This window comes from Colletotrichum gloeosporioides, assembly GCF_011800055.1.
Source record: "Colletotrichum gloeosporioides strain Lc1 chromosome Unknown consensus_17, whole genome shotgun sequence".
NCBI lineage: Eukaryota > Fungi > Ascomycota > Sordariomycetes > Glomerellales > Glomerellaceae > Colletotrichum > Colletotrichum gloeosporioides.
In genome coordinates this window covers 1,612,337-1,624,892 of record NW_025544662.1, presented here as the reverse complement: position 1 = coordinate 1,624,892, position 12,556 = coordinate 1,612,337, and the positions used below count along the sequence as shown (strand labels likewise).

General features: G+C 53.0%; 4 protein-coding genes across 4 annotated transcripts; 2 read left to right on the top strand and 2 right to left on the bottom strand.

Annotated features, from left to right (window-relative positions):
* Positions 1-589: 589 nt before the first annotated feature.
* On the bottom strand, positions 590-2,231 carry GCG54_00011365 (uncharacterized protein; the record flags this gene model as incomplete). The annotated part of the gene is made up of 4 exons (XM_045411270.1): positions 590-1,133; positions 1,190-1,862; positions 1,918-2,053; positions 2,109-2,231. The coding sequence occupies 4 exons, from the start codon at positions 2,229-2,231 to the stop codon at positions 590-592; spliced, it is 1,476 nt and encodes a 491-aa protein (XP_045268328.1).
* Positions 2,232-3,992: 1,761 nt separating this feature from the next.
* Positions 3,993-4,683, top strand: GCG54_00011364 (uncharacterized protein; the record flags this gene model as incomplete). Its single annotated transcript, XM_045411269.1, has 2 exons — positions 3,993-4,029; positions 4,094-4,683. The coding sequence occupies 2 exons, from the start codon at positions 3,993-3,995 to the stop codon at positions 4,681-4,683; spliced, it is 627 nt and encodes a 208-aa protein (XP_045268327.1).
* A 304-nt stretch (positions 4,684-4,987) lies between these two features.
* GCG54_00011363 (cAMP-dependent protein kinase regulatory subunit) lies at positions 4,988-6,228 on the bottom strand (the record flags this gene model as incomplete). Its single annotated transcript, XM_045411268.1, has 2 exons — positions 4,988-5,689; positions 5,755-6,228. 2 exons carry the CDS (start codon positions 6,226-6,228, stop codon positions 4,988-4,990), a joined length of 1,176 nt encoding a protein of 391 aa, XP_045268326.1.
* Positions 6,229-10,020: 3,792 nt separating this feature from the next.
* GCG54_00011362 (Meiotically up-regulated protein 89) lies at positions 10,021-11,651 on the top strand (the record flags this gene model as incomplete). The annotated part of the gene is made up of 7 exons (XM_045411267.1): positions 10,021-10,120; positions 10,205-10,262; positions 10,324-10,420; positions 10,480-10,882; positions 10,937-11,278; positions 11,327-11,489; positions 11,543-11,651. The coding sequence occupies 7 exons, from the start codon at positions 10,021-10,023 to the stop codon at positions 11,649-11,651; spliced, it is 1,272 nt and encodes a 423-aa protein (XP_045268325.1).
* Positions 11,652-12,556: the final 905 nt, after the last annotated feature.

The window sequence follows — 12,556 nt, the reverse complement described above, 5'->3', positions numbered from 1 at the left end:
ACACCCAATCTTGGACGTGGCGTAGTCGGCACCGCATCGGGCACCTTGTCTCAAGCGGCGGCGGAAGCGAGGCGGATAGACATCACCGCATGCACACGATTTTCAGAATAACAAAGAGCAAATGGTTAAACGGACATGATTTGGAAATTTTTGTCTCGTTTGATTTTCCGGATGTGTTATATGCTCTATCTTCTATTACACTGGTACTGGAGGCTTACTACCGGTACACTTTTTTACGGCCGAGAGGGTACGGTCACATCGGCGGCCGCCCTCCCCGTCAGGCCAAGGAACAATCGAATGCCTTCTCTGATCGTATGCTAGTCCAACGACTTCATGATTCTTTCGGGTATGTCAAACAAAGGAAAATCCACCGGAAGGAAAATAACTCCCAACGCCGAGGCCGTTTCTTCTATCAATTCGCGGGAAATACTCATCGTACAGCATCTCATCAAAGACACAAGACACAAGAAACCCTCATGTGCTCACAACATGTTGCTGCCCGAAGGCGGCTGCTTAGCATGCGGAGCTGTGGCGTCGTGTGTACAGACGCTGGATCTGTGTGTACATTTGTAAAGCACAGCGTTGAAGCTCAATCCCTTGACGAAGGACCAGACTGCTTGCGTCCGGGACCACCGTAATCCGACATGGCGCTAGACGTGTGGGAGATTGACGTCGATCTGTGGCTTTGTGCCGCGATGCTGTTCTTGGCGCTCCCGGACTCGAGGTCCTGCATGGCGTATATGCTGTTCGAGTCGTGAGTCTCGAGAGCGAATGACTTGCTGCAGACGATGCCCTTGCCGTTGCGTACGGCGGCTTGTAGCTCAGTCGTCGACGAGGACTCAGTGTTAGGGCCTTGAGACATGCGGTTGCGGCTGCGGCTTTTGCTCGGGTTATTTCCGCTAGAGGGGTCTTCCGAGTACTTGTGGGAGTCGTAGCGTTTCGTGAGCATGCCAAACAGTCTCGGGAAAGTCTTGATGAGAATGAGACGAATCGCGGGTAGACAGCAGCAGATGATGCCGGTGGGGACCTCAAGTGTTGTCCAGAACGCAATGTCGAACTGATCCCAGGTTGGATTTTGAGATGTTGCGAATTGAACGAGCGAGCGCAGCCGCAAAATGCTCACAATGGTCACGCTGTAGGTCTTGTTAGCCTTAGACTTCTGAGATGGAGAGTCCACAATGGAACTTACAAAGTACCAACGCAAAACATCATACCCACAGCCAGCTTCTTCCACCAGTGCAGGTTGAGAGTTCTGATTCTGGAAAGGGGAAGAACAAGCATCCATAGATCGAGGAGGATACTGATGACGGCGTTTGCCCAGGGAACGGCGTTGATATTGATACACGTTCCCTGGTGTTCGCCGTCCCATCTCTGCCAATAGTAGTGGATGGGGGTGCATTGAAAAATGCCAACCATCAGAAACACGAACGTGTTGACAGCGTTAAAAGCAACGGTGCCCCAAAGTAGACGCGCAAGACCAGCTCGATCGAAGATACGCATATAAAAGAACAGGATGGCCATTTTGACCAAGCCCATCTGGATGAAGTACATGGGCTCGAGTAAGTAGAACCAGAAACCGAACTTCTCGATTTGATCCGGTGTCAGGGTCCAGATGTCCTTGCCGAGACCCGCGGGGATCAGCCCCACAAGGTTGATGATGAAGGACGGGAGGACGGCGAGGAAGGCAAGTAGTGTGAATAAGTCATCCCACCCTAATTGTGCCGATGAGAAGAACTTGTATACCAACCGGGCGAAGACGACGATGATCGAAAGGCCAAGCATAGTCCATGTCAATCGTGCATATTCGGGGCTATGGTCCCTGACGGGCCTGTCACAAGTGACCTCGAAGACATTTTTTGCATCTATGGACTTGTAAGTTTGTGCTCGTGTGCCTGTGGGTTGAGATGGCAGACTGACGAAGGGTGTCCTTGATGGGGCAGGCTCCCACAATGCAGGTCTCTGTTGTAGTCTCGAACTTTGAGTCGTTGCAGATACATGTTGCATTAGTTAAACCGCAAGGCGAGTCCTTGATTGCTGACAAGATACACGTAACCTAGAGACATATGAGCAACTTGTAATGGAGACACGTAGGTATCGGGCAGACTTACCGCACATGCTGGAAGTTGAGCAACAGCATCGGTGATGCTTCCAGCCTTCTGGGCCGAAGCGAAAGGTACTGTGATAGCCAGGAGTGCTGACACTACAAAAGCGAAGGAGTGTGAAGACTTCATGGTGTCGTCCGAGTTGGGTCCGAATCGATCAATTCCCCAACCGCGTGGTGCCGTCGTGACAGGAGCCTCAAGAGTCCGAGGTCCAGGGGAGTATCTGCTTGGTTAAAAAAAGAACAAGCATAAGCATCATCGAGACCGTTAAATCACGCGAGCTTTTCCGAGCCGTTCGTGGAAAAAAAAAAAAAAAAAACGTCAACATATAGAAGAAAGGAGGTACGAATTTGGCCCAGCCCAGGCTACGGACCGGCGACATTTAAGTGGTCGCCATGTAGCAATGGCTTATCCTCCACGAGTCGCGGCGCGACCTCCTTTCAATCAACCCTGAGCAGGATGGAATTGTATGTGCCGTTTGCGATAGTTCAGCCCAGGAGGACGCCACAAGAGCGCCAAAGGCGCGGCCGGCCTCTAGCCCCCTCACGTGGTGGATTCGCGATGAGAGGGTCAAGATCAACGCTGAATCACGAACAGAGCGCAGGCGGGCCACTGCTTCCGGTATGGCCGGTGGCAACCCAAACTTGTCCATAGGCCGGCTGGGGCGAGGCACGGATGAAGCACCGGTCCTAATAGCTTGGGATAGTTTTACCACTGACAGGCGGAAGACGTATTGCCGTCCTGGATCGCTCCAGGCCATGGGGATCCCCAGAGTTGCATTCCGGGAGGCCATCCGTCTGATCCGTCCATGCAACAAATACCAAGCGCCGGAATAGGAATGTTGCTCGGCTACGAAGAGCTTTGAGCTCCCGGGTTGGATTGACGGATGCCATTGGTCTCGATCAGATTCGACTGGAGAACCATCCTCCATCATCGCAGACCAAGGATGCGAGGTGTGGCAGGGAATACGACGGTGACTTGATAGTTTCCCACGCGGTGGAAATGCAGCCCATCCAGAAAAGCTGGAAAACGGGCGCTGACGGACTTGCCTTCTAGAGATGGAAGCAGAAAGAAGTAAGGTATGCGAGAACAACTCCCGAGGTCTGGATTTCTGAAGATGGAAAGTGCCTAGAAGGAGTGAAGGCGCATGGAAACCGCCTCATGGGCCGACTCCCGAAGTGCCCTCATAATGGTCTCTCGGCGACTCCAAATCGTCAAAGGAATTCCAGGTTTCATCGCACAAGTGTGAGATTTAGCTCTTGCATCAAAAAGGAGTACGTCACCAGGAAGGAAAGGCGTCCTGCTGAAGACATCAGAAAAAGAAAGACACGGTGGGGCCGGCCATCCACGAGCCCATCTTCAGCTAAACGACCCAAGCAGGTGTCCTGCATGCACGTCAGGTCCCGTCGTCCCATCATCGATCGCTGTCAAGGGTTTCTGCGCGCGCTTCATCTGTTGGGCACGGCGCACGCGCACATACACATGGCTGTCAGGGGATGTCTCCCCAAAGTCCGCTAGCTTTAGGTGCGGCGAAGGATGGTTTGCCTCCAAGCTTGAGCGTGTTTTGAAGTGCAGGAGGAGTGGACCAGGACCCCAGACCAGTGATCGACCGCGTGTGGCCCGTGCACAGTAGTTCCAAGCACGGGCCTGGTTTCTTGTAGCCGACTTATCTCCCTATCGGGCGGGCTCGTGCGTCCACGTCCCAAATTTCTGAACTACCAGATCGCGGTCGCTGCCAGGCGACACCGGGTCGACGTCGGCAACCTGGACTCGAAATACCACGCTACACCTCCTCCCTCTCAACCAGTCTTTCGACGTTTAAAACTGTCAATTTGCACTGAAAACCATCCTGAAGACCATTTCTGACGGCTCACGTCATCCCGTAACACAATGAGCGCGCTAAACGCCTTCCACGAGTCCCTCCCGTGTACGTCTGCTGATCTCCCATCTGCCGTGCCTGCGCCGTCCATCTAACCCGTCAACGCCCGCAGACATTGATGACGAGCCCACGCCCGCTGAGCGCGAAGCTGCCGAGTCGTTGATCCGAGCCGAGCTGGCTACCTCCTCCCCAGCTCCCGCCCCAGCTTACAAAGAGCCTACCTTCTCCCCCCTTATTGAAGCCGAACTCGAGCGCGTCGCGTCAAAACAGCCCCTCAAAGTCATCGACCTCGAAAGGTACCAGACACAAGAACCCTTTCCAGACTCTGGGCAGCCAAAGACAGCAGAGGATCGCGAGCGCCTCGCCGACTCGCTGCGCAAGGCATACACCTCCTACGCTTACCTCGATGGTCGTGCTCAGAACCTGGGTCTGCTGGACAAATATGGCAAAAATGCGTGGTTGATCGGTAATTGGAGCCTTGAGAACGAGCTCAAGGCTATGGAACGGGATCTTTCCGAGACCAAACGTCAAATTGATATTTTGACTGTCGCTAGGAGGAGGCAACAGGAAGAGGTTGCGGCTGAGATGAAGGGATTGGAGGAGACCTGGAAGAAGGGCGTCGGAAGGACACTGGAGACAGAGATTGCTGTCGAACAGCTGAGAAGGGAGGTTTTGGAGGAAATGAGAACAAGAGGAGGCTGAGGTTGAATTGCCTTGGGGGGTAACCTCTTACTTGCCTCACGATTGATGTCATTCACGCTTATCTGTAATAACAAGGTCCATCTAGATCAATGATACCACCGGAACTGTCCTTCAAAACCAATTAAACAATGCCATGAATAAAATACTCTTTACTAACAGGTATCTGGACTTCGTACTAGCCATGTTCTTAGGAAGCGAAGGTAGGTGTTCCACTAACGCCGTTGTGAACCTTCACATTTACCGTCAACCTTTCCAAAACCGCCATCCAATCTTCAACGAAACGCACATCCACTCAACTGGCCATTCAAGCTGCTTGCAGCGGATCCATCTCTTCGACACCCGTCTTCACGCTCTCGTACTTTGTACGCCTCATGATGCCTTCGACGGGGCCAAGAAGTCTTTGAAAGGCAGACTTGCCGAGGCTAGCGACCTTGACATCCGTCGTCGCGACGATACTAGCGGCGCGGGGGGCGTCATTCAAGAGCGCAAGCTCACCAAAGAAATCTCCCTTGCTATAGTGCTTGACAGCTTCCTTGCTGTCGCCAATGTAAGCATCGGCCTCACCACTCTCCAGCAGGTAGAATGAGTGGCCCGGGTCGCCTTCCTTGATGATAGTTTCACCGGGAGTGTATTTTTGGGTTTCCAACGCGTCGGCAATCTTGGATCGCTCATACGGCGTGAGGGATTGCAGCAACGGCACTTCCTCGAGGAAACTCTCATACATGCGACGGCGTGCAAACGTAGACTCCATGAGAATACGGCGGAATGTGAGTCGGTCAAGCGCCCACAGGGTGCATCCAGATTCGGCGGAAGTAACCGTTGCAGCTCGAGGAGCGTTGTACATAAGAGCCAGTTCACCAAACGAGCCTCCGGCCTGGATCGTTCCGACTTTTTGGCCCATGCCCTCAGGGCCAGGTTGCAGAGTTCCACTGCTGTTGACGTACACGTCGAAAGATCCCTTCTCCACAACGTAGAAGAAGTCACCAGCGTCACCTTGGCTAATTACCTGTTGTACTACGTTAGGCACCGTACTTGTGAAACAAAATGATGTGGTGGAAGAGATCTTCTTACCTTGATACCTTTGGCCGGGATAGGTTTCTCGATCAATGCTCCCAGAATCTGAGAACTCTGCTCATCGTCTAGATGGCTGAACAAGAAGTTGCCTGCGATGGCAGTTGTGAGACGATCCAATTGCTCTTTATTCTTCTCGTGGACGGGAGGAGACCAGTTGTCGTATGAATCGGCACTGGGTTTGAGAGACTCAGCGGAAACAGAGGTACGGCGGCCAAAGTTGTACTGGGCAGGGTAGCTTTCGGGATTCGGCGGGCTTCTAAGCGCAGAAGGCGGAGCATCGTCCGTGGCATCGCCGCCAAAAGGACCGCTGAATGTGGTGCCAGCGTTCATGCCGAAGTTCGGTGATGTGGGAGACGTGACCGTATCATTCTCTTCCTCCTCGATAACACGGTGGATAGCGTTGCCACTGGTAGGGCCGTCACTGGCGCCGCCAAATGGATTGGCATTTGCACCAAAAGGACTCTTGAACATGTTGGGCGACTTGTGAGTAATGACAACTTCGTCTCGCTTCGGTGCCCTTGACGTCTGGGTGCAATCTGGCGCAAGTAGGTAGGCAAGTCGGCACAGCGGGTGTGGATATTGAGAGGAGGTATCGGTGATAGTGTGTTGATGGGAAGCTCTGATGTATGGTTAGCTACTTGGGACACCAGCAGATGGAATGGTAAAGGGTTGCCCTGCTCTCTGAGGTCATCAGGCAGATGGACAAAGAATGTTGCAAGATTGGTGGGGTTGTGAGCACGACGGAATTGGTGCGTTCAGTGCCTCGTCTGCTGGGTCTCAGGCTCCAGCAGACGAGCAGATTCCAACTCCCTGGCCAACTAGGTCATGAGGTTCGAGATGCACTGACGCAAATCGGTAGGGACAATTGGCTGTGCAGGAGTGACGCAGGGCAGTGGCAACAGTCCAAATGCGATACCTTTCAATCGGTAGCAACAGTTACGAACTGCAGGTCGGGAGCAGGGAAAACAGGGGGCGGTGATATGGGAGCACAGCAATCTTGGGATGTATGCGGCTGTTGAAGAAGACACATGGGAAACATGAGAGGAGATGATGCTGGAACTATCGAATCTGGGCTAAAGTCGGCCTGATGGTCGAAGGGAGCTTCCACTTACCAAAGGTGTAGCCAACGAAGCTAGCTAGCGGGAGACGGTGGATTGAGGCGCAAGCTCAACAGCAGCAATGTTGATATAGCCCACAGATGTTGAGGCGTGCAGCTGGCGTCGTCGACCGGACGGAAAAGTGTAGATGAGGACGAGTAAGACGAGCTTCCGGTAGGCAAAAGGGATGGATGGCTGTTTAAAGATTGAAGAGAGAGGGGAGGGGAGCAGTAATAGAGAGAAGAAGACAGGAGGAGGTCACGTCGTGGGTCCGCAACAGCAGGATGCGGCTAGTAGGTAAGGTAAGGTATGTCAAGGTAGGTAGGTAGGTACCGAAGTCGAGGAGGGGGAGGGGAGGGGCGTGGCAAGTGGGCGCCGCTTTCTGGTCTCCTGGGTTTCCAGTTCTGGTGCTGTTGTCCGGGTGCGAGACGGTACGGGTTGATGAGGCCACAAGAATGCCTCACAAGAGTGTCTTGTCTGGATCGAGGGCAGTTGGCAGAGGAAAGAACAAGGCGACGGTGACGAGCAGGCGGATGGGAGCGCGAAATGGGGGAGTGTAGGAAACGGAAGGCCAAGGGAAGGGAAGCTTTTTGGGTTCGGTTTAGGGATTGCACTGGGACGGGGGTGAGGTGGGGGGGGGGGGGGGNGGGGGGGGGCCACGCTTGTTACCACTGCCAGCAGAGGCACGGAGGCAGACAGACAGTGGAGGAGCCAGGAGACACTACGAATACGGAATGAGGAGGGCGCATCCACGTTGGCTGCTTCCAGTCAAATCTCAATCTCAGCACCAAAGCACGGAGCACAGGTAACATTTGGGAACCTGGCTACCTCTCAGGAGACAGGGTAGGGAGGGGAAAGGGCACACAAAAAAAAAAAAGAGAGAGAGAGAGAGAGAGAGAGAGAGAGAGAGAGAGAGAGAGAGAGAGAGAGAGAGAGCGGAAGGCGCTCCTGTGCTCCCCTCCTCCGCCTTCTCGCATTTCCATCGTCCCCTTCCCCTCCACTTTCCCGCCTTCGCTATCTTCATATCAAGTTACCTAGGTAGCTGTGGCATTCAATCCGCAGGAGTAGGAGAACCAGTATGCAGCGGGTATGCAGCAACTGGACATTACAAAACAGCCAGCATCAGTAGCAGCATCAGGCTCGAGGTGATGGATGGGCCGCAGGTGGTGTTGGGTCCTAGCTTTTGAGGGGCCTTGCTGCCCCGGCCGGCCATTCACGGCCGTCGAAGAGTTCTAGAAGGCGCACAGATCATGTTGTGGTCCGCTGCCGCTTCCCTTCCCTGCAGCCCGAAGTGTCCGGGCTTCAGCTTCCACCCTTCCAAGCCGCTTCGGTTGCGATTCTGTGCAGCTCCCAGCGTCTTCTCTGACTGGCCGCACTGGGCCACACACACACACACTCATACAGTCCACCCTGGGTCCCTGGTTTCGGCCATGTCATCATGGGGACGCCCTCCCGCGGAATTTCAGGGCGCTTTCAGTGGGCCTTCCCCGTCCGCCCGCAACTGCCCCTCACTCGGTCTTTCCATACATTCGCCCACGCATCTTCATTGAGCTTTTCTGTCAGTGGCTACCTACCTAGGTTGGTTTCTAGGTGCTGAAAGCTCGCTACAGCCACTGGCTTAGGCAATGCCCAAGACCTGACCGATCCCTTTACCAGCACCTGTCTCGCCTATACCTTATGGCCGCCCGTGCTTTCACTGCGATTTCATCTCAGACAGCCCAGGCCCTGTGTACCCAGAATCAAAGTCACAGGCCTGGCTCAAGCTCAAGCTGCCTTTGACGTCCCCATTTTTTGCTTCCAGACCTGCCGTTTCAAGCTGTATGTGCGGCCTCTCAGATGTCGATTCCCCATCGTTGACTCCGCGTCTGGTATCCGTATTCTTTCGACCATAGCAGTAACCCCTTTATTACGCCTCCCACCCTCTTATTACGCGGTACTTGACAGGCCATGACATGCTTTCATTCAAGTGGCTGGAGGCGCTGCGCATGCATCTTGTCGTCACAGACCTTGACGGTTCTCTGACAAGAAAGATTGTCTTGTCCATCTCACACCCCTTGGCTCTTACTGTCACATTACCCACCCAAGAAAGGAAAAAAAGATGAAGAAATATCCAGCAAACGAAATGAGGCGTGTCAAACATCAACGCCATTCTCTGGTGAGCTTTGCTGCACCTGGACATAGAGCTTCCAGTGGTCACAATCCACCGCGGGTATTGCCGAAGCCCATCGTAATGTCGGCGATTCCATCATTGAACATATTGCGTGCATGGGCTTATCTCAACATTTGCAATTTGGAAATCCAGTTAAGCATTACATCAATTTTTTTTTTTGGTGCGTGGTTGCATTTCTTATTTGTCTTTGGCGTCTTGCTATTGCCTTCTCCAGGGAGGCGGGATTTTCAGTGTGGTGTTGCGTTCCAGCCTAATCTTGATTGACAACATTTTGGTCACGATTTGCCAATCCGATATGGTGTAGTGGCCAACATGATGCCCTCTCATAAACATGCGAGGTTAGGCATAGCCCCGAGTTCGATTCTCGGTTTCGGAACATTTTGCCGTTTTTTTGTTGACTCTTCGGACCACAATATGATGGGTCTCCTTTCTTTCACTGCAAATTCATCTTCCTAAGATTTCATCATTTAACCACGGGGTGGAATCTGGACGTGGTGGTGGAGAAGTATGGAAACGCGTCTGGGAGAATATTAATAGCATTGACAGGGGTCATCACTCTGCAGGAGGATAGATGATCTTTGAGAGATCGTTAATCCTCCTGCATGTGCGCTAAATAGCTATTTTCCGGGCTTGGAACTTTAAAGGTCTTATACTTACCACACGTTGGGAAACCGCCCATTCGTCTGGATGTTCCGATGCTAGTGATCCGCAATAGCCGCCATAGCACAGAGCTCCGAGCCAGAGAGCCTGCTGTGCTCACAGCGTCCATACTCTCTGTATGGTGCTGACTGCACTGCTCTGCGTTGACGAGGAGTGGATCGCTCAGCCACGCCGCTAAACCCAAACCGTGCACCAATGCCAAGCCACACGGGCTGACTTCAACTCCTGGGAGTCGCTCCTGCGCATCCCGGGACGTCTCCCAAGACATCAACCTACCACCACTCCCCCATCCGACGCCAGAATCAATCGCGCGCAGCGAGTGCACGATTGTTCAAGATGCCCGAACCATCGCCAGGCGTCAACCACGCCGATTCTATCGATTCGCAGCATGACAAAGGAAAAAAGGAGGAGAAGAAGAAGAGCCGCCGACCCGCAAGTACGTGGAAGCCCCGGAACACCTCCTAAAACCACCCTCGGTCGATGCGGAACTGGTGGAATCTCCAACGCGACGAACTTTGAGCTGATGCGGGCATTTCAACAGATACGGCGTTTCGCCAGCAGCGTTTGAAGGCATGGCAGTAAGTCTTCGTGACAGATTCGCGACGACAGACATGTGGCGATGATGGCTGACGATCCAAGGCCGATTTTGACGCCCAAGACGGTTCTCCCTCTCTTCTTCACCATCGGAATCATCTTCGCACCCATCGGCGGACTTCTCTTGTATGCCAGCGCGAAGGTAGGTGCCACTTGCGTCTTCCTCAGGCGAGTAGCCACTGATCAGAAAACAATGCATAGGTGCAAGAGATCAAGCTGGAATATACCGACTGCGCGAAGGAGGCGACGGAGACATTGAGCGTTATGGACTCGAAGTATATTTCCACCGCATTTAAGAGTAGCGACCAGACCAAGAATGCCCTTTGGGCCTCGGAAAAGGTCAACATCACGACGTCGGGTGGCATCACATACGAGACGACACAGTGCAGGATTCAATTCAACATCCCTGAGGACATAAACCCTCCGGTCCTCTTCTACTACCATCTCACGAACTTCTACCAGAACCACAGACGATACGTTGCTTCGTTCTCGGATAAGCAGCTCAAGGGAGATGCCCTTTCCGTGGACAAAGTCTCGAGCTCCAACTGTGACCCCCTTAGGACGGAAACGGTTAATGGCACGAACATGCCAATCTATCCCTGCGGTAAGTTTTGGGTTCCAAATTGTATTGCAGAGGCGTTTGCTGATCGTTCGAAAGGTTTGATCGCGAATTCCATGTTCAACGATACGTTCAGTTCCCCTCGCTGGTTGCAAGACGACACCCTGTATGAGATGAAAAACAATTCCGGTATCGCGTGGGACTCCGATGCCTCGTTGTACGGGAAAACGAACTACAAATACAACGAGGTCATTCCACCTCCGAACTGGAGAGTCCAGTACCCCGAATACACGGAGCAGAACCCGCCACCCAACCTGGCGGAATGGCAAGCTTTCCAGGTCTGGATGAGAACCGCCGGTCTCCCATCGTTCAGCAAGCTGTACCAGAGGAACGACAACGACGTGATGAAGGAGGGCACCTACGAAGTCAACATTACTGACAGTAAGTACTTGACATGCATTATCGTCATGCGGATCTAACTTGGTGTAGATTTCCCCACCTTGGAATACAAGGGCACCAAGTCTATTGTGATTTCGACGCGCACTATTATGGGCGGCCGCAATCCTTTCCTTGGCATCGCATACATCGTGGTCGGCGGTATTTGCATTCTTCTTGGTGCGGTCTTCACTGTCACCCATCTCATCAGGCCGCGGTAGGTTCTCTCCTGGTACAATAACAAGAAGCCCCCTAACTGACACCTCGCAGAAAACTGGGTGACCACACCTACCTCTCCTGGAACAATGCTCCGGGGTCCAAGGCTGGTCCTACGGGTGCGACGGCTACCGGCCGTGAAATGCGTCCCGGCGAAGCCTAGAAGGCTGTCGATGAGTCGCAGCGCCCTCTTCGTTCCGTTTCCAATGCTACCTCGCCCTCTGAGCCGGCATCAGTGGCGCCGAGTGTTACCGCATCGTCAGTTGGACGACAACGCATCGTTTCTCCACTGTCGTATCTAGAGGGTCGACGATCACATTGATTCACGGAACTGCAGAGCTGGCATGCTGCATTTGTATGGATTGACATGAAATTGTATGAGTAAAAGGGGGCCTGGGCATTTCTTCTGACACACCAGACAAAGCCCTCCTTCAGATGCCTTCATTTGCCCAAGGGAGGCTTGGCATTGTTTTTTCGACGTTTTCGCGGTCCGTGGCTTGCTGTTCTTAATGCCTCATTTGGTTTTATGCCTGCGTTTCGGGCTGGGTTATTCGGAAGGGGGCCCTGCTTTGTTCTGCAACGAAGGTGAGGTAGACAACCCTAAAACCGACCGTCTTTAGCCTACCATGGGGATTTTGGAGTTTGGAAGGAATTGACCTTAGATTAGCAATTCGATCATATTTAAACCATTGCTTTGGGTGTCACTTTGATCGCGTAAAAGAGCTTGTTGTAAAACAGCCGAAAATCACGCGGCTGGCAGATTCACATCGCCCGCCCATAAAAATGTCCAAGCTACCATTTTCACACCAACCATCTCAGCCCCGGGGGCCAACCAGTAGAACGCAAAGGTGTTTCACAAATCCTAGATTAATAAGAAAGCTATCTGCCCTGACGCCCTGAAGCTCTCAGGCGGCGGACCCGTCCTCACCAAAAGCCCTCTCTTCGCGACCCAAGACGCCGACACAATTTTGATACATTGATGGATAATAAAAACACTGCTGAGATGGAAAGACTACTATCGTCTGTATCTGCGGTCTGCCGTCGATGATATCACGCCGCATGATCAAG